General features: G+C 40.0%; 2 protein-coding genes across 4 annotated transcripts; one reads left to right on the top strand and one right to left on the bottom strand.

Moving 5' to 3' along the window:
• The first annotated feature begins 7,677 nt into the window (after window positions 1–7,677).
• si:dkey-246e1.3 lies at window positions 7,678–9,026 on the top strand. Of its 2 annotated transcripts, none has more exons than XM_044028974.1 (3): window positions 7,678–7,914; window positions 8,071–8,167; window positions 8,260–9,026. In XM_044028974.1, the coding sequence occupies exons 1-3, from the start codon at window positions 7,830–7,832 to the stop codon at window positions 8,615–8,617; spliced, it is 540 nt and encodes a 179-aa protein (XP_043884909.1). In that variant the 5' UTR covers window positions 7,678–7,829; the 3' UTR covers window positions 8,618–9,026. The 2 variants fall into 2 exon arrangements, with proteins under 2 accessions (XP_043884909.1, XP_043884910.1); XM_044028975.1 differs by having other exon boundaries at window positions 7,681–7,914; window positions 8,278–9,026.
• Window positions 9,027–9,404: 378 nt separating this feature from the next.
• On the bottom strand, window positions 9,405–19,546 carry xpnpep1 (X-prolyl aminopeptidase (aminopeptidase P) 1, soluble). 2 transcript variants are annotated; one of them, XM_044028378.1, is made up of 20 exons: window positions 19,390–19,546; window positions 18,214–18,338; window positions 17,794–17,857; window positions 17,212–17,316; window positions 16,233–16,325; window positions 15,803–15,946; window positions 15,583–15,678; window positions 14,659–14,740; window positions 14,101–14,311; window positions 13,312–13,401; window positions 13,180–13,230; window positions 12,968–13,026; window positions 11,669–11,746; window positions 11,496–11,567; window positions 11,304–11,364; window positions 11,130–11,199; window positions 10,553–10,726; window positions 10,032–10,108; window positions 9,810–9,908; window positions 9,405–9,680 (listed from the first exon to the last, which is right to left on the bottom strand). In XM_044028378.1, the coding sequence occupies exons 2-20, from the start codon at window positions 18,328–18,330 to the stop codon at window positions 9,561–9,563; spliced, it is 1,863 nt and encodes a 620-aa protein (XP_043884313.1). In that variant the 5' UTR covers window positions 18,331–18,338; window positions 19,390–19,546; the 3' UTR covers window positions 9,405–9,560. The 2 variants fall into 2 exon arrangements, with proteins under 2 accessions (XP_043884313.1, XP_043884311.1); XM_044028376.1 differs by lacking the exon at window positions 19,390–19,546 and adding an exon at window positions 18,564–18,649.
• Between the last annotated feature and the right edge of the window lie 967 nt (window positions 19,547–20,513).

Here is a 20,513-nt window from a genome sequence, read left to right as displayed (position 1 = left end):
AACCCTGCTATAGGACCATCTATAAGAATAACTTGACCTGACCTCCTCCACGCCTCCTTGTTTGTTTCCCATAGTTTTTTGAAAACTACACAGATGGAGTGAAGGTCCAGGAGCAGCTGCACTCTTTAACACTCTGCATTTTTCATTGTGGAACGTCCAGTATTCCAATTAATTCAGCAAAAGATTTGCACAATTTCCTTTCTGCTCTTGTTGTCATGGCGTCCTGCAGCAGCGCTTTACAAATGTGAGCTGACCTCTCCTTCCCCTCGGTGTCCCAACACTTTTCATTCATTCACTACAAAAAAACGACTAATTGGGGTAAATATCCCTGTCATGTTTAAGGCATTTCAATTCCTGTCTTCCCCTCAAATAGCTGAGACCAGAATCTGTGTGGAGATGTCGGGAAAACTCAAAGCAACTGTGTTGCATTTCCCACATCCATCCTCCAAGAGCTATTTGCCAAACTGTATTTACTACTGGCAAGCAGAGGATTAGGTCTGGATCTCGTCAGCGGTGCAGCGGCAGCAGCGCCAGCAGCGGCAGCAGCTTCTTGGTGTCCAGCCAGTGGTGAATAGAGTAATGCTGAACCTGAAACTGTGGGTCTGTTCCGGTTTAGTTCTGACAGTTTGGTTTGGTGATAGTTCAGTCTGCAGGTGGTAGTTGAAGACAGTTGAAGACAGTTGAAGACGGACATTCGCCTGGATTTCATGTTTTGTTTCCAGCAAAGAAATCCTCACATTTAGATAATATTTATACTGTGTAAAGTTGTTTTAGTGCACGACTATTTAAAACATATTTAAAACTGAAAGTTGAGAAAGCATGACATTTGATATTCTTGTTTTTTGTTTTGTTTTTTCATACAGACCCAGGAAACGTTGCTCTGCTTAAATAGAAACTGCTAACCTGAACTTCAACTTAGGTTTAAAAACAAGACGCGTGTTTCCACGTGTTGGCGCTATTTCTCAGCGAACAGTTACTGTTCTAACACAAAGCTCCTGTAATTGAGTTTGACACGTTTGGCTTAAACACGAAGGCTGCAGAATCTGTTTGGATATAACGTGTGAATGAGACAATCGCTGCACGGCTGGAAGGTTAATTTTTATTATTTCAACAGCCACTTGTTTTGCATGTATCTTTGGTTGCTAGGTAACATTCTACTGCTGTGGTGTCCAAACTTTTTTCAACGAGGGCCAGATTTCCGGGGACCAATGGTCCTTTATTTTCCCCTCTTTTTTTTTAACAGTAACATTTACATATCAATGAAATTTGATTTTCATCATCACAATTATCATTTTTAAATGTAAATGTAACCAAATCTAAGCGACTGGAGTCAAATAACATAATATGAGATAAGTGCATATAGCCGTCTTTTTTAAGCAGTTTTTTAATCAGTGTTTTCATAAAGGCCTTATTTTTTTGCATTTTTTATTTCGAAAAAATACACAGTTACTATTTTTGTTTTACATTTTAATCAACATTGTTGTTTTAAATGAACAACTGAACACAGAACCTGCACCTAAACGAACAAACCATAAAACCATCTGCCAAAAGATGAATTATAATATTATAATAATAATAATAATAAAGATCAATTAAGTTTAATTAAGAAAATAAAGAGATATATTTCTATTTGTCTTTTAATTTAACTTTGAATGTAATTTTACACAAAGACGAATGCTCTTATTTGGACTGATATATCTGCTATCCTTTAGGGTTATAATAACAATAAGGACTATAAGTAAGCTCTAAATTGTTTGACAAATGTTTGCCTGTGCCAAGTTGACTTGGTGAAAGATATAAAGAAACTATAATACTGCTTGCACTCAGTGTGAGATAAATCCAGCCTGAGGAAACCGTTCACCGGGCACCAGGAGACATAAGGACTTAGAGCAGTGATCGCTGTCCAGAGCGTTCCCCTTAAATCCCCTTAAATTACACTTATGGATATTAAGAAGCGGGATGGGCTTTTCCAGTCCACAATAAAGGTTTGTTTTTATGAAGAAGAAAATAAAGAACAGGAGAGTAAATCTCCAGGTCAGTGTGGGGAGAGCGTATTACATGAGGACATTTTATGTAGACAGTTTGTGTTTCTCTGTTTCTTCCTCTCATTGTTGTCTCTCGCTGCAGCTGAGTTTATGTACATGAACAACGACTTGTGATTTGTTCTGACTCTGCACATCACCTGTCAAGTACAACATGTGGGACGGAAGGAAGTATTGAGTTAACGTGGGTTTCCAGTGGGTCGTGCATCACGTATGAAGTCTCACAGCCTCCTCCTGGAGCGTCTCTGTGATGACAGCAGGAGTCGTTGAATGTCACACGTAAACGTGAAACCCGACTCCTCACACGTCTCCTCTCTGTAAATCCGTGCTCCTCACTGTCCAAGTATGTTTCGGCGCGGTGTTGCCAAGAGAGCGGATCTCAGATTTCAACATTTGTCAGGATGAATGATGTTTTTGTTTAGTTTTTTCCCCTCAGATTAAGCCAAATAAGTTCCATCAGGATTTGTGAGTCATAAGTACTCAGACATACGGGTATATAGGGGTGATGGTAGCTCAGTGGTTGTGGGTTTGATTCCCAGCTCCGCTAGTCTATGACACCGATGTGTCCTTGGGCAACACACTCATCCCCACATTGCTCCTGACGGCTGTGCCCGGCAGTGTGTGAGTGGGTATGAAAGATGCACATACAATAGATGCGTGCTGTATGAATGTGTGAATGGCAAAACTGAAAACTTGACGTGTTTTTACTCCAATTGTCAGATCTGTCGGATTAAATGATATTTTCTACTTTTATCTCCTATATGACAATTTACACTTCAAGAAAGAAACATGCAACCTAAGCAACATGAACCTTGATAGGAGTGAATGTCATTCTCACGCCTTGTATGTGCTCTCTTTTAAACGTCCATCAAGTCTTCCATGGTGCACAGTGGCATGATCGCCACATCACATGCAGCTTTTTTGTGCGCTTGAACATGGACCTCCACAAGTTTAACTGACAAGTGTAATAAATCAAGGCAGGACCTTCCCGATGAACCACATCAGGACAAATGGATCACGCCAGAACGCTAATTCCCCACCAGCCTCTGTGTAAACACAGAGAGGGTGAGGCAGAGGAGGAGAGAGTAGCACAGGGTGAGGAAGGGTGAGGCCGGGCGATGACGGATTGTCAGGAATTCACTGGCTGCTCAGGGAGGAAGTTGGGGGGGAGGGATATTAGGAGAGATTATGTATATGTATATATACATGTGTGTATATATATATATATATATATATATATATATATATATATATATATATATATATATATATACACACACACACGTATACATATATGTATACATGTATATATGTATATATATAGACACATATATATGTATGTATATACACACATACAAGGCATACACATATATCTACACACATACGTCTATACATAGATACATATACAGATATATATACATATACATGTACATAAGCAGATGTATGAGCAAATAAAAAAAACACTAACAGGCAAACAGGAGACAGGAAGGAAACAGAGTTTGAGGAAATAAAGTGAAGGAAATGGTGATTTCTCAGTGTTGGGACAAGCCAGTTTGTCAGTGAGTCATCGAGCAAGACATTATAATCTTACCTGCTTAGTCACTGTAAGCAGACAGTGATTATAGGACAGAAACACCATGAAATGCAATGTAAATAATAACAACAAAAAAAAAAAGGTGAAATGTGAATTTATGAATGTATGGATGTGTGCGGGAACAGTAACACACTGTTATGAGACAGTGTGTTACACTGATGCATGAGGTGCTGGTTATGGATGGGCTGTGCCAATCGGAGCAATACTTTAACACAGATCCTCAATATTGAATTCACCGTGTTTTTGAAAAGTTGGCATACTCGTACCGACCACACTTCGCATGGCTGCACGCGAAAATGCTTCATATTAAATAAACAGAATAAATCAGTCCATTATTCTCTGTCTGTCACCTGATGTGCACAGCTGTCAGACGTGAAGAGGACTGTACATTTGTTTTTGTCTTAAATATATGTATCATCATTTGTTTGTCTATTTAAATTAAGCATTTTTGTCTCTGTGCATGGAAAATAAAAAAGTCTCATGATCTAACATCTTGTTGGATTTGTATGTGTTGTATTATCCTGGTCTGTTGTACTGTGGATATCCAAGTCGTTTCAAGCAGCTCACTTAAACCACATGAGCATACTAATATTTTATAAAGCAGACCAGACTTAATAAAGTGAAAATCGGTTCAAGAATTTCATTTCAGTATTGTTTTTTGTCGACTGTGCCCCGTCGGTTTAAAGTAAGAAGTGTTTATGCTGTCGATTGAGTTTCCAAAACATTACTCAGTCTCCGTCAAGTTGTGTTGAAAAATGGATTCTCTCCCATAATTAACTAATGTGCTTGTTTAAAAAAACAAAACAAAAACAAATGAAAGTAGTCTCACCACAGGGTTTACATTTAAGTTCTGGCAAAGCTGAAAGAGTGTGGAGTTGGTTTATGCAAACTGCTCTGCTCAAATAAACCAAACACCATCCTAATGCCACACACACACACACACATGCCCGTCTGCAGAGGAACCAGGGTGGACGTGGAAATGAAACAGACTGTGAGGACATTCAGTGAGCTCATGAACACATAGTTCAGACGCTGTGTCATTGCTTATTTCCTATTCAAGTCAATCTCCTGTACTGCAGTTAGTTCATTATGTCTGATTTTTGTTTCTTCTTTCTGTCCAAGGGTCTTTTTTCTTTCTTCTTCATATTATTGTTGTTGTTGTTGTTGTTGTTGGTGGTATTAGTAGTAGTAGTAGCAGTATTAGCAGTAGTAGCAGTATTGGTAGTAGTAGTAGTATTAGTAGCAGTATTAGTAGTAGTAGCAGTAGCAGTATTGGTAGTAGTCATAGTAGTATTAGTAGCAGTAGTAGCAGCAGCAGTATTGGTAGTAGTATAGTAGTAGTAGCAGCAGCAGTAGTAGTAGTATTAGCAGTATTAGTAGTAGTAGCAGCAGCAGTATTGGTAGTAGTAGTATTAGTAGCAGTAGTAGTAGTAGTATTAGCAGTATTAGCAGTATTAGTGGTATTAGTATTAGTAGTACAGTAGTAGTAGTAGTAGTAGCAGCATTGTTATTAGTACCAGTAGTAGCGGTATTAGTAGCAGTAGTAGTAGTAGTAGTAGTAGCAGTATTATTAGTTGTATTAGTAGTAGTAGTAGTAGTAGTAGTAGTAGCAGTGTTATTATTATTATTATTATTAGTAGTAGTAGTAGTAGTAGTAGTCGTAGTAGTAGCAGTAGCAGTAGTAGTAGCAGCAGCAGCAGTATTAGTAGTACTAGTAGCAGTAGTAGTAGTAGTATTAGTAGCAGTACCAGTAGTAGTAGTAGTAGTAGCAGCAGTAGCAGTATTAGTAGTAGTAGTCGTGCCATATCAAGCGTCCATTCCAACACAGTGTAGATACAGGCGAGGTCTGACACCTAGTGGAGGAATTGCTGCATTACTGACATTTTGTATTGAATAGTGTAGAAAAGTAAAGTGTCACATGTTAAGTGTGCTGAGTTATCCTGCTCGTCATGTGCGTGTGCCTACTGTTACACCGTGTGTGTAGTACATGCTGTACTCTAAATATCTGCAGGACTGTTTTTCAAACTGAGCTTATGCACGAGTCACTGTTATGACTCCAGGGCCGTGTTGTGTGGATGTGTCTGCTGAGTGTGAGAGGAGTTGCAGGTGTGTGTGCTTGATTGATGTGCGAGAGTCTGGGTGGATCCTGGGAGCTGATTGGTCCTAAACAGGAGCTTCCAATATAAGAAGCCTGATCATGCCTTGAACCACCAGCAGACATTTTGTGCTTGTTTTAAATACGCCTTGAAAATGGTTTGTTTTACTTGTTGCTGGTGGTTTCTTGGGTTGAAGAGTTAGATGCATCACTTTGAGATTTGAATCCATGTTATAGCTGATAAGAACCTGGAAAATGCTGCTGTGATTGGTGTCTGTGCAAAAATAAATAATTCTAATTCAGAGCTCGGTGGTCTTCATTTTTTACACAACACTAACATTAATCTGGGAGTTAAAATAATGAAAGCTGGAGGCATCTTAACACTGTGACTGTGGGAAATAACTCATGACAGTGTTTGTACCATTTTATCAAAGACATACATTAGTTTTCAGACTCACATGAATACATAAGTGAATTTAAATTCAAAGTCATTTTAATAGATTCTATACATCTTTTTTTTTCCAACTACACAAGATTATGCTGAAGGTGTTGTTTTGTAAATTATTTTTATTTTGTTTTGTGGGTAAAACAAATCTGTCACTTCCTTTCCATTTCCTACGTTGTTCCTCCTCATTAAACTGAGATTTCCTGGTGGAGAAAGCAATGTTTTGAAAAATAACTTGGGTTGGTATATATTTAAAAGAGCAACAGTGATTTAAAAAAAACGCAGGAAACTAAAGTTTATGCATTCACGGAAGCCGCAACATGATTTAAGAAACTGTTACTTCAGATGCTTTGTGGCCTGAACCAGAAATTGCAACCATTTAACTGCATTTTAGTTGTAATAGTAATAATAATTACTATTACATGCTATTACTATAGTAATAGTATGTACTCTATATCCAGAAAAATGGATAATTAGTTAGTCTAATTCAAGTCACTTGAAATAACTCTATAGAGCAGCGTGTCTTGTTCTACGAAGAGAGAGAGAGAAAAAGGTTTAATTAGATTCTTAACTAATTGCATAATATTTCCCATAATGCTGTGGGGTGAAGTGAGGCATGAGGAGAGAACAGAATGATGTCTTTGTTGTCCCCTCTTTTTTTTTTTTTTACTGGCTTTGCAAAAAATAAACACAAACACACAGGTGTAACAATAAAGGAGAGAATATTGTGGTTCATTAAAATTGATCTACACAATCCCAGTGATATCCTGGATATTTGTACATCTTTTGGAAGTGTTTTTAATATTTAAGTTATTAGGTTTGAATATTAATGTTCATATAAATTAAAAACTAAACTGAAAAAACTGAAATTAAAATCCAGTATATAAAGGTTGTGATTTTACAAATAGACATTGTCGTCACATGAAATTGAAGCTATTGAAAACAAAATGTGTTTTTGAACATTAAATTAAGGCACTAAATAAAAAAAAGAATATATATATGTTCATATAATATTTATGAGAATAATTTAAAGAGGTGTGTCCTGTTTCTTTAAAAGAAAACTCTTCATTCATGTGTCATCTTATTTGATTTTTCATAATTTACAAAAAAAAGTGACACATTCGATGCAACAAACATGTACAATATGATGAATGTGATGCCATTTAAGGCTGAAATTATGAAAATAAAAACACTTTCAAATGAAAAAAAAACAAGAGCGAGTTTCTCTTTGTTTCATGTCATACGTTTGGTCCGTGCTCTTTAGAAGCTGAAGCCCGCACTGGGTGGTTTCGGGGTCACCACTCACTGCTCATTACAAACAGTATGAAGAGCCAAACTGCCCCTCACCCCTGAAAAGCTGCACAGAATAATGAGCAGTAAACAAGGGGAGAAGCAGAGAGGGAGAGGAGGAGGAGGAGGAGGAGGGGGAGGAAGGGGTGTTCTACTCTCAGGGAGTAGAAGACGGGCTACAAAAGAGGGGGTTCCTCCGCAGAGACTGGGTCAGGCCTGTTTGAGTCACATGGCCCCAGTTTCTATTGAGACCAACAAGACGAGGTTTGAAGCTCTGAGCATGTTATTGCACAGCAGCAGCAGCAGCAGCAGCAGCATCAGCAGCAGCAGCAGCAGCAGCAGCAGCAGCAGCAGCAGCGAGCAATGACAGCAGACAATCTCCACCTGAACACCACTGCAGCTCTGGGTCTGCATGACATGGACGAGGACATGGACGCTGCTGTGTTTGGTCTGTTGTCTTCCATTTTCATCACCTCAGGACTAGATAATCATTTATGCCAAAGTGTTTTCTTTTCTTTTTCTCCATTTTGGACATTGTCTTAAAGTGTCGTCTCACTGAATCATGTTTCCCATGTAAACTTTTTCTCTTTTTCTTTCTTTCTAGGGGTCAAAGTGTTTAATATAGTCATCATTGCTGTGGCCTTGTGTATCCTCACCATCACGACTGTCTACTGCTTCACAGGCTGCTACAACCGCACCAGGTTATTACTATTGTTATTATGATTAGGGCCCGAGCATGCATGTCAGGTGAGTGTACACGATTGAGAGAAAAAACTCATTTGTGTAACTTCAGTTCCATTTCCCTCCTCAGACAGTCAAAGCGAGCCCTCATGTACGAGAGCGCAGTGAGCCGGGAGGAGCCGCTGGACCCCGTGGCAGTTAAAGCAGTGAAGAGGTCGACCAGCTTCATCAACCCTCTCAACTTCTTCAGGAGACCGGAGGCAGCAAAGGACAACTCCAGGATCTATTACATCTACAGTAACCCTCTGCCTGTAGGGGTGAAGGACGAGGAGGAGGATAAGGAGGAGGATATTAAAGCCCCGCAGAGACCACAGCACAAACCTGCACTGCCACTGTCCATCCAAGACTACGCCAGCGATGCTAACAGTGGCGTCATCCTGGACCCTCCCATATTTTACATGCAACTTTAACTTTTGTACAGTAGGGTTATTGGTGCAAGTATTATTATGGAGTATTACACAGTATGTCACAGTCGTGTACTAAGGACTAATGTCATTTTGGTCATTGGTGTTTCAATGTTAATCCTTCTATGTTTGTCATCCAAACCTAAATCACTTAAGTACCCCTTTAAAACCCTTATGTTCTAAATGATAGCAACAGTTCATCAGTTCCTCAAATGGAATCAGGGCAAACACTGTTAGGTGAGAACAGTGAACAAGTACGTGTTTGATTGGGGGTCAAGCTAATTTTGGACTTAGCCGAAGTGAAGCCCAATAAGAAGTAGTATAACATTTCCTACAGGTAGATGCAGGACTTAAATTGAATTGATGTTATAATCAAGTACATAAAAATAATGTTTGAATAAAGCAGTTCTAAAAATGCTTTGTGATTCCAATTTTGTTTCTACACTTTTTTTTAACTCTGTCAGAGGTTATGTTTATAAACAACATAACTCAAAAAGGAAACAGATCAAGTTTTCTGGGATGCAAATAAAGAACCTGTATTAACCTTTCGTTAAGAATTTAAATAATACTTCAGTTTTGCTAACTAATGTAATGTAATGCTAACTAATATGGTTTCTATGTTACTGTAACATTCACCGTCACTTATGGATATTGTTTGTGCTTCAGTCAACAGGAAGAGTTTGTTGGCCTCTGCCTCCAGTGTTGGTCCAAATGCAGCAATCCGACATTACAGGTCAGTGGGCGATAGACTCTTTGTTTCTGAATTTAAATAAATAGAGGGTACCAAAGAAGATTAAGCAATTTCATTGATCTTTAATTAAACTGCTGATACAATGTACTTTACAAAAAGAAGCCAAGTGTGAGACACAGAGAAAAATGAGAAAAATACAAAAGATTATCACTGCTGAGCAATTGACCATAATCCCTCTCAACATGATTGGATCAGTCCTCAGACGATTGGCTGGCTCTCTCTGATCAGCCACTCCAGCGCCTCCTTCCTGCCCTGCCTCTCCAGCTCTGCTCCAACCACCTCCCTGCACTTCCTGTGGTAGTCGTTCACCCAGTCACGCTGTAGGACAGTGAAGTGAGGGTCAAAGCATGTGTTTTAATCCGTGGTTTATGATTTTAATATTGATAATCTGGAGATAAACTGCTCCAACTGTTCCTAGAACTTGTATAGTAGCTGGACGTAACTAACCTCCTTCTGCGTGAGCAGCTCTGTGTCCATCATCTTCACTTGGATAGGGACCAGAGTGAGGGGCTCAAATGTCAGACTCCCTCTGTTTCTGTAGTTGTACTGCACACAGAGAACAAACACAAGTCATTTTCCTTCTCAAACAAATACAGACTGTAAAAGACACAAGTCAAAGATTTGATATGTGTTTGGTATGTGCCATAGCATTAGAGTGTTAAGACCTACTTTGGGCTTCGTTGGTACGACAAGGACCACATTTTCCAAGCGAATGCCAAAAGATCCATCTTCATAATATCCAGGTTCTAGACAAAAAGACAAAATCAGAGATTGGGATGTGGAACTGAAAACTGACTTGTGTGTGTTTCACTTCACATTCAGAGTTCAGCGTCATCTCTTGGAAACATTTACTTCTGGTTCTCTCTGTTCAACAAAACAAACAGCTGAAACACTGAAGAAGGAAGTAAGCACTGGAGTAGCTAGAGATCAGCAGAGGGTCGTCCTTAATCCAGACGGTGATTCAATCTCCAACCTATTTACTAACCATTACTGCTGTAGTCAGAGGCCAGTTTTATGACGACACAACCAGTTGTGGTTAATTATTTAATTCATCATTTGAAACGTACAGAAAGTAGACGTAGGTCTGTGGTTTTCCCCAATGAGTGATGTGATATGACCAAAAAATGATCTAATCTAGCCATAATGCTGTTGCTATGTAAAAGAGTAGCCTTTGTGTAACCCTGCCCTACCATCACTGACGATCATGCCAGCCTCCAGAGGTTCATCGGCGAACGTCTTGTAGCTGATGCCGCAGGGCCCCTCGTGGACATTGAGGAAGCAGCCCACGCCGTGGCCTGTCCCGTGAAGGTAGTCCAGGCCGGACTCCCACAGGGCTGCGCGGGCAAATGAATCCAAAAGGTGGCCTAAGGGGAGAACACGAAGATTAGCGCTAGCAATCACACATATGAATGTCTGAGTGTAACAATGAATCGAGCAGGAGACCTAAACTTTAACCCGTTTCCTTCCATCAGATCTAAAGACTGCAGAGTTAACTGAAACTCTGTGACAGACTGTGTGTCTCTAATGTTCAAAACTTGATGACCTTGTGTGAATACTTTAATTATAAGGTCAAGTTGTCTGGAGCTGTAATTACATTTGCTTGTGTCTCCTCTTTTCTTTCTAAAGTGTCTTTGTGTGTGTGTTAAATTCTCCACCACACAAGACTATGATTACGACTACTGATTTGCCAGAAGGAACGTCTCCATTAAGACATGAACAAACAAAAAAAAAAAGAAAGGTTTCATGCTTGAATGTAGTGTGTAGCACCTTTGGTTCCATTGGGGAAAACAGCAGCGCTGACGGCTATGTGTCCCTTCAATACATACGTAAAGCACTCCTAGAGGAAGAGAAAGAAAGAGAGCACACAACAGAAAACAATGCTAAAGAAAAACTAGGCGGACAAACGATATGTCAAGGATATGAAGGTGCACACAAATGTACCTTCTCAAAAGCAGACGGTGTCCCAAAGTGCACGGTGCGTGTCACATCTGTGGTTCCATCACTGTTCAAAGCAGAATATGGACACTTTAATGCAATAGGAAAAACCACAACTAAACCTATGCTGTTTTTGTTCTTATTGTTAACAGCCATGGAGATGATTCCTATCTGAATTAAGACACAATGCTTATTTACACATATTGAGCTCCAGAGTCAATCAGGTAAACTTCATTCTCGGTGAGGGTTCTGTTGGTCTCGGGCAGTGGTCTGAATGAAAAACAGAGAGCGTCATAAACAAAGGATTAGTTCTCTAGCGATTTGCTCAAAAGCAAGAAACAAAGAAATGACTTTTTATGTCACTCACTGACCTGTAATGTATGATCGCTCCATTTGGACCAACGCTGGAGATTGTGGGGAAACTGAGGCCGACAAAATCTTTCTGTTGACTGAAAACACACAATCAAATGTTACTCTTGCTGTAAAGACCAGTAGAGGGTGCTAAAACTCCACAACAGTTCACCGCTTCATCCCTTCTGCCCCCGAAAAACTAATACAGCTGCAATTACAAGCTGTTTGGGAATTATCTTGGTATGGGTTCAAAAGAAGAATAACACTCGAGAGATTCCACCAGAAAGTGTAAGCATCAATGTAGATGCCACCGTGTCAGAGTAAATGCAGATGGAACTATTGCATTTTAAAGAAAATATCACTTTTGAAAATATGCTTAAAACATGCTGTGCAAGGACTGATGCTGCTGACGTGACTTTAAATTACAGAGGTTTTGGTAAAGGAAGGCCAGTTTGGCACCATCTGTGCCATTTGAGATTTCTTAGGTACCAAATTATAAAACCCTTTTCATTTTATTTACACAAAAAATAATAAAAAGGCTTGTTTTGAATTGTTACACACACATAAATATTCTATTCCATTCAAATATAAATATTAAACTTATATTTGTCTCCAACTGGAGTAGATTTACTGAAAATTGCAAACATAACAAAAACAGTAACAACGACCACCATAATGGTATAAAAACCTATTTACAATTTTCACTTTACAAAATATGTACGACCTCAACATGTATTGCATTCTTTGTATTTGCAGAGAACAAGTAAGAAAACTCGCAGCTGGTCGATACTCCCTCTGCGCTATGTGCTCCGGGGCAGAATGGCAACGCAACGCCTCTGCAGCGTCTTCAGGTACGCAGGGCGATAGCTATGGCTTGCATTGGTCAGTCTCGGTGGAATCAAGCTCCGGTCTCCATATGCATGTCAATCACATGGCAACGACAACGACATGGCAAATACCACACATCGTGCATTGGCCCTTCTCCAATCAGAACAATTGAATGGTGCTCTGTAACCCTTCACACTGGGAATAGTCCCCAAAAGCATGCTGGGAGATGTCCTTCTCCATTCAAATTGGGTTTATTCAAGTGGATTGATTGTGTTTTAATGGTGTTTGATGATCATGAGAATAGTTTTTATGAGCTTTTAGCCGGCGATTCTGATCTTTGTGTGGGGTTTGCAGCATGTCTGCGTTCCCCACGTGCTACGAAAGCCCCCGGTGCTGGCATCAGGGAATAAACAAGTTAAACAGCATCTTCGACACGCAGCCAGAGAAGTTATAAATCACCATGGTCGTAACTGACAGGGAAAACAAAATACCTGCGGAATTCTTCAGCCTTGTCAGCAGCAGAGATCTCAGTCACGGTGCCTTTAGGAATCTATTAAACAATGACAGCAGCGTACAGTCATGCAAAGAAAGCTCAAAAAACAGTTTAAAAAGTGTAAAACAAACAAAAAACCTTTAATACACAGTTTCAAATATGTATTTTTAAAATGTCAGGGTATAAATTGGTAGGTTTTGAAGGACATACCTCCTTTTCCAACCAGGCAAAGAGCTCACAAAGGGCGACGGCATCCTTGATCTGTGAGTATAAGTGTAGAAGGTGAATATTCACGTTTTTATAATACAAATAAACCAGAAATCAGATAGAAAAAGATCTTACATGGGCCATTTTCATGCCTTGAATCTCAGTGGCGTTTTTCACAGCCTTGGCAAGGCAGAGTGGGGTGTAGGGAATTGGAGACCTGTGAGACTGAAACAGTCAAACACAAAATAGTCACCAGTGTCACCAAGAAAGGTTTGCAGAATATGTTTAACGGTGCATGTTGATGTTGTTTCGGGGGAACATATAACTATTTCTAACAGGTGGGAACAAAAACCGACGTAGTAGTTTATTAGGTCTCCGGCAGCATGAAAGTTTTCCACAACTGGAAGTTCACAGACGTCACCAGGCATCTATTGGACGATACCAGCTGTCAATCCCACTGGTGTCCACTCATTATGTGCTGTGCTTTTTCCACTGAAATTGTTTTCCTCTAAATGTGGACATACTTTACGAAATGAATACCATGTGCTGCGGTAGAGGCCAATGAAACCAATGATTAAGATCATTAACTCCTCAGGAAACTGCTAACTGATGTTATTACCAAGTGAATAGTAGCCTCATTTTGCCCATAGAGTTATTTTTGCAACCAGCAGACTCACCCCATTCTGGCTAATAGCTGCTTTTATCTTACTTCCTAAGCTTCACTTTTAAAACCGAACGACTACATCCGATTTTATTTAGTCGTTGGTTGAGACAAGGGCCATTCATATCTAAATCCATGTCCTCCCACTAGATAAACTGTGATACAGGCTGTGAGTGAGTGAATTGAGGTGCACTCTGTTGTGAACACCAGAGACAATGGACTATCTACTGCACGTTGCTGCTCAGTGTGCGCGTGCTTCTCACCTTGGGGATGACCTGCGTGAGAGCACAACTGGCCTTGTCGCAGATCCACATTTTGTCCTTGGGGCCGAGTGCAGCGCAGATGGCCTGGAGCTCAGAGGAGACCAACTCGTATGGGAACGTCTGGATGCTCAGCTCAGGCTTGCTGGGGGAGTCCAGCTGCAGGTGGTCTCTCAACGCAGGATCAGAGAGGCGGTTTGGGTCAATAAAGAGTCTGCAGAGAGGGGAAAAAGTGCCATGGTGGGTTTTCTGAACCACTTCCTGCTGAAAAATGTTCCATAGTTTATATTTTGGGGATGAATGTCAATTTACAGTGAAATGTGAAATAGATTACATCATAGAAGCATCATGCCATAGCAAGTTAAATATATATATGTGTGTATATATATATACATATTTACATATATATTGTAGATTAATGTGAAGCACAATACTGTGTTCAATCCTTTGGTGCTTCAGTGGTGTCTAATTAAAAGGAAAAGGATGAATGAAGCTGTATTGACTAGGTCTGACTTGGAAAAGAGCTTTCAATGTGACCTCCTTGCTGTAATATTCTATTACCTTATTGTGTTCATTCCCACAACAGTGTATGCAAAGAAAACTGGGTTGTACTCGATGTCAGCACCACGGAGGTTAAAGAGCCCTGAAAAGGGGAAATAAATAGAGCATTGTGTTTTAAGTAGAAGAACATACAAATAACATTTTACAATAATTAACATAAAACTGTTTCCATAAGGCACTTGACTCATGATTGGGGGAAAAAAAATCAATTTCCGTAACACTGTATGTTTCATTTCAAACCACCATACACACTGTTTGGTGTTAAATATCAACATTATTATTAGACCGTCACTCCTCCTCCTGTAGATGCCTGTGCAAATCCCCTTCAATTTAATGCCCATTCAAAGCCTAAATGCTCCTTGAAGACAATCAAAATCAGCATTACTCTAATTAACACAAGCTCTCAGACCACACAATCAGAAACAAGAGCTTATTAGGCCCAGTGAACGAGGCCCTCGAAGAGACATGATGAGGGACACCCGTGCATCCCTGGCTCCTTGGATCGTGATCTTGTATCAAAACATTTACACCAATAAACCGAAACGCCGCTAAACTGTGATGGGGCAAAACAATTGTACACACCTGAGGAGTGGAAATAGGATTTTTTGGCTGCAAATGTTTGGCTCTGATTTTCCCTCATTATTTATGAATACTTTCAGCATAATGTCAATCAAGTGTCATGATTCTGCACCTCCTCTGAAACTGTTAGAGTGTCATTTGAAGTTTTATAACCTATGAGTAAAGTTAACAATGGATATAAAACACCTGCAAAAGTGAAAAAGTTTAGGCGACATCACAGACACATGCTGTTTTAACAGAAGTAGTATGTCATGTATGTAAATGTACTTATGTGCTACTACAAATACACACAGTTGGTTTAGGGTAAAGTGCTGTAATAATAATAATGAAAATGTTTAACCATACATGCAATCTCGTCCAATGCTGTGGCAACAAACCAGCTGAGTTTCCTCTCGGTCATCTTGGCTCGCAAAGCGGTGATCTTATCCTGCCAGGACACACCTACAGGTACAGAGCATCAACATAAAAGACAAGGGAAAACCGTATTCAAATGAAACCAAGTTAAGGACAGTAAATCCAACTCTACTATGCGTAATAATGGTGGTTTCGACAGCGGCTCACTGACCAGTGTACTCTAATCCCAGGGTGCGGAGCTGTGTGCTGGGTCTCTTAGGACGGTTGGTCCAAACTGCATCAATCAGGTTCTCCTGCACCGCCACCAGAGAGTGGCCTGCACTGGTCAGCGCTGTGGACATGTTCTTCCACTGGTCTGAAACATTACAGCAGAGGACGGTGTTAAGAGACACAGGCACTATGTGAACATTATGTGAATCTGAGCGCAAGCTCATGGATTATCTATATAGTCAGATTAGATAGAAGACTCAGTCCCTGCTGGTCATTGTGTTTGCTGTGGTGTTTGACAAACCCTGTTTTCATAAGAATAATTTAGAAACCAGTACAAGAATACCAAGTATACCAGGAATAGCACAGTGTTCATAGTAATCCTCCTGTTGTTCTGATACTGATGCTGAGAGGGGAATGTTACCATAACCTACCAGCAGCATAGATCCAAGGATCTACTCCCACTTTGGAGTTCTCTGGCAGCACGGTAATGAGCCAGTCCTCCTGAGATGGTGTCTCTTTCAGTCCTGTAGAAATCCAGTGTGTAGGAATAAGTGTCAAGGCCACATTGGTACAGAATTCTTTACAACCACAAAAGACCGTTTTATTTGGCTCCTCCCACTCCACGTGAATGCATCTCTCCACTGTTTATTGTCCAACATCAGGAACACTGCCATAAATCTGAGCATCATATTAGATTATGAACTTTTGTTTTACAGTCAGGTGACGACACGTGTGCAATCTTGTCCTGCTCAACCCAGGCTGATTTCAAAAGCAGAGGGGTTTCTCTTAACTGCTGACTTTGCGAAAGTGATTCATGCTTTCATTTCAACACGTTGGAACAATTACAATGTACTTTACTCAGGATTTAACCAGAAGATAATCCCATCTCTAGCTATTACAAAATGCTGCTGCTAGGATATTTACAGTACCAACACTAGGATAAGGGACAATATTACGCCGTTTCTTTTCTCTCTACACTGGTTGGCTGTGAGTTGTAGAATTCATTTGAACAGGGCAAGGCTCCTGTTGGAAAGACATGCTAGTCCTTTATAAATAAAAACTTAGTCTGAGATCTTCAGGTGGGACTTTTTAAGTCAGCAATCAGTACATTTCAGACAAGCACACTCTTCCCTTTCCCAAGTATGTCAAGGAACTACAGTGGCTTTTATGTACCAAAAAGGGTAAACACTCTTTTGCAACTCCCATTCATCTATTGTCTCGCTCTCTCTGCTGTTTCCACATTAGGTGCAAGCGGGCAGAGCTTTCTTTTGTTCAGTAAGCTTATTTTCTCCCAGTATATTCTCCTAAATGTTACACAATCCATACGTTTATTAATAACTGGCAAGGCATTACTAAGAGGCAGTTAACGTTTTTGACAGCGTACAGTGGAGACATAAAGGAGGACATTACCCATCTTCATAAGGGTCCAGTTGTTGTCCATCTGCTGGGTGGCCTGGAGGAAATATCGCCCATCTGTCCACATTGCAGCATACTGCTCTGTGACAATGGCTGTACCTGCACATCACAGCACAACACAACACACAAAGTAGAGCTGACATTTCCAATAACCGATGCTATGTTGAATCCAGTTTGTTCAATGTAAGAACATGAAAGATTGCAATGAAGTTAGGATCAATACTGCGATGGTGAGACACAGTGAGTTTTCACTAAGCAACATCAACAGTGCGTGCATACTTCTGGAATTACATCCAAGAACAAACATAGGCCTGAGAGTGAGTGAACAATTTTTCTTCTTTCCTTTTAATCTGCACTGATGTCAGAGTGAAACTCAAGACGTTTTATTACAAAAGTAGGTTATAAGAAGTCATCTGACAACTAAACTGAACATGAGAGTGGCTGATCCTGAAGAGATCTTAGTCATTATTTCACAGTCCAGAATGAAAAACAGGTCTTGGCGTCTAGTTTGGCCAAACAGCATTTGAACAATAAAACCTGTGTGTTCACCTCCATTCCCACATACGCAAAACTTACCTGCGGAGCCATTAAATCCACAGATAAACTCACGTCTGCAGTCACATGGCGCAATATATTCACTCTGAGAGACACAGGGACAGAGACAAGGAGAAAGGGTGAGCGATCAGCTTAGTTAACAATCAGTGTGAAGTGGCCGTCAACAAGTCAGACATTTTAAACGCCACCTTTGCTGCTCTTCTAACATCACATCTTGAGCATGGAGAGGGAAAAGGGAGGAACAGTGCGCAAAGGGCTACAATTAATTGCAAAGGTCATATACTAGATAATTAGAAGTAAATTCATCATGTACACTAAATAAGATAGACATATACAACAAAGCAGATGTGATATAAGCTTGTGGATCACCTTTTTTTTTTAATTAAGGGTTTATTTGCACATGTAAGGACAAAGTGCTTGTATGTGTGTGGTCTCATTTACCTGGTGGGCATCTCCAGAAGGAATGATGTATGCCTGTATTGGCTCAGCGAAGTATTTGCAGTTCTTCATCGCCTGGCGAAGCTGCCTCAGCAGATCTCCAGTGATCTTTGGAGACATGGCTGTGTCTGTGTGAAGATAAAATAACTTCAAAAGGATAGTTCACATAGGCTGACGTTACCTAATAGGTGTGTTTAATATCAAAATGTAAGATAAAGGCTGCAGACAGTGTCTAAAACAATATGGTTAATATCCAAATCCAACATTTTTAAAGGGCGACACAAACACTTTTTTTAATAAAGTTTCCTCCGTCATCAACACTTCAAAAGCTCTACTAATTATACACAGATTACCTGATTTTGGGGAGGTCATGTTAACTTCAGGTGTCTGGAGCTGGGTAGTGACTACAGGTCTATTATCCTGGAGTTCATAGTCTGCACCAGAGTCTTTAACCTGCTATATAACCAACTGATAAGTAACTGTAATAAGCTCCAGGGTTAAATATTAAAAGAAGGGACACATTTTGTTTGTAAGCTCTTTCCACTGCAGTAAACTTGTAAAACAATGGTGAAAGGACACAGTGCAGCAGTGATTATTTTTCCAGCGGAATGATTCGACGGTAACACAGCGGCAGAGAAGCGGCCAATCACGTTAACGCGAGCCTCATCGATGAGCTCTCCTATTGGCTAAAGCCTCCACATGCAATTGTTGTTTACAAGTTAGCATTACATGGACTGCTATTCAACATGAAATAACTAGCTACCTACGTAGCTGCAATATAATGAAACGGCTGTTTGTAATTAAAATAAACTACAAGTGACCACACTGGGCAGTAAAAGCGAGGGAATATTAAATTATTCAACGCATCGTTGTTTTCAACAGGCCAACCGTTGCACACAATAACTAATTCATTCAGTGAGCGGACGTTGGATTTCGTGGTGGGTGTGGTAGCACGCTGGTGGCTTTTTTTGTAAAAGTTGCTCGCTACTTTTCACGGATTTACGACGCAGGGTAACGATTTTCGGTCAGTCTAGTAAGTAGAAGCTTGGGGCAACCAGTCGTTTCCCCTCGGGTGAAAAACAGTCAACATCCCCCTGCGCTCGCTGCGTGATACCTCCATCCGGAAAAAAACAACCCAGAGGTCCCGCACATGCAGCCCGTGAGCCGCTGTATACACACCCGCTGGTTCGGTCTTGGAGATGTGAGTCTTTGGGGTCGAAGAAGGCAAGAAAAAATAATATATTTTTAAAGAGCTTCTTCACCAGCTGGACCTTGTGTTAATTTACAAAACAGGAGGCTGCCATTTCGTTGTTGACGTTTGAGGTCACGTGACTGCAGTGTCTTCCAGTAAACGCAGAGGGCTCGAGACTCGCCTCTTTTTCTGTGAGTAATCGCCACACAATGTACACGAGCAACCATGTACTCGCACATAAACAGCATTTAATGTGTTGTTAGCATTAGTGTGTCAAAATAGTCACAAACATAATACTGTATAAACAATCTATCTGATAAACACACAGGAAAATAAAAAAAATCATACATAACCATGCATATCACTGTTACAGTGTATATAGAAAAATATTATCATACAGAACTATGTACTGTCATATGGTATAAAAGAACACAAACATGTAGTAACCTGAGGCACTGTTCAGGTATGCTACACCCGCAGTTACATGATCACTATTCTACCATATGTCTAACAATATACATATCATAGCTAATCATCAGGTACACAGGTCAACGGTGGCCTTTTAAAGATAATATCAAAGGTCTTCTTCAACTTCCCAGTGTGCTTAGGAAGTGATTTATTTTGATAAATCTCAGATTAATATCAAAGGTCATCAAAGATCCACGATACCACATTACTATCATTACACCTTCAACGTTACACTGTATACAAATAACATAACCATAGCCTACATTGACAGCAGATTACTTACCTTCTTTAATATTCCTGTTTTATTTAAAGACGCCAGTCTGACAGTCAAAAAATAATATATATATATATATTTAAAAAAATCTATAGTTTGTAGAAGGCTAATTGTAATGAAATTGCAGGATAACTGATTTTTTGTTTGTTTGCCGTAACCGATATGCCGATATATCAGGAGTCGATATGGGCTGATATGGAGAGATCATTGTGTCTCTTCCGTAGTGAAATTAGCATATTATTTTGCTTTCTCATCCGGCAGCAGGTTTAAACTTTAAAAAATAATAGTTGAAGAGGGTGCCAATAGAAGTCAAGGAGGTAGCGGCCTATTAAGCCTACTGTTGTAGTCATTAGTCACATCGGCAGATCT

Source organism: Solea senegalensis, linkage group LG6 (assembly GCF_019176455.1).
Source record: "Solea senegalensis isolate Sse05_10M linkage group LG6, IFAPA_SoseM_1, whole genome shotgun sequence".
Taxonomy (NCBI): domain Eukaryota; kingdom Metazoa; phylum Chordata; class Actinopteri; order Pleuronectiformes; family Soleidae; genus Solea; species Solea senegalensis.
Note: the sequence above shows the minus strand (reverse complement) of the source record. Positions and strands in the feature narration are given on the sequence as shown.

Bases quoted from the DNA above. Each gene is read 5' to 3' on its own strand.
- xpnpep1 (XM_044028376.1), bottom strand. The intron at 13,231-13,311 runs GTAAGATCTTTT...TTATACTCACAG, and splicing joins AAGGCATGAAAATGGCCCAT to ATCAAGGATGCCGTCGCCCT. The intron at 11,568-11,668 runs GTCAGTGAGTGA...TTTTTCATTCAG, and splicing joins GGAGCGATCATACATTACAG to ACCACTGCCCGAGACCAACA.
- si:dkey-246e1.3 (XM_044028974.1), top strand. From the start codon at position 7,830: ATGACAGCAGACAATCTCCACCTGAACACCACTGCAGCTCTGGGTCTG. The intron at 7,915-8,070 runs GTCTGTTGTCTT...CTTTCTTTCTAG, and splicing joins CATGGACGCTGCTGTGTTTG to GGGTCAAAGTGTTTAATATA. The intron at 8,168-8,259 runs GTTATTACTATT...GTGTAACTTCAG, and splicing joins GGCTGCTACAACCGCACCAG to TTCCATTTCCCTCCTCAGAC.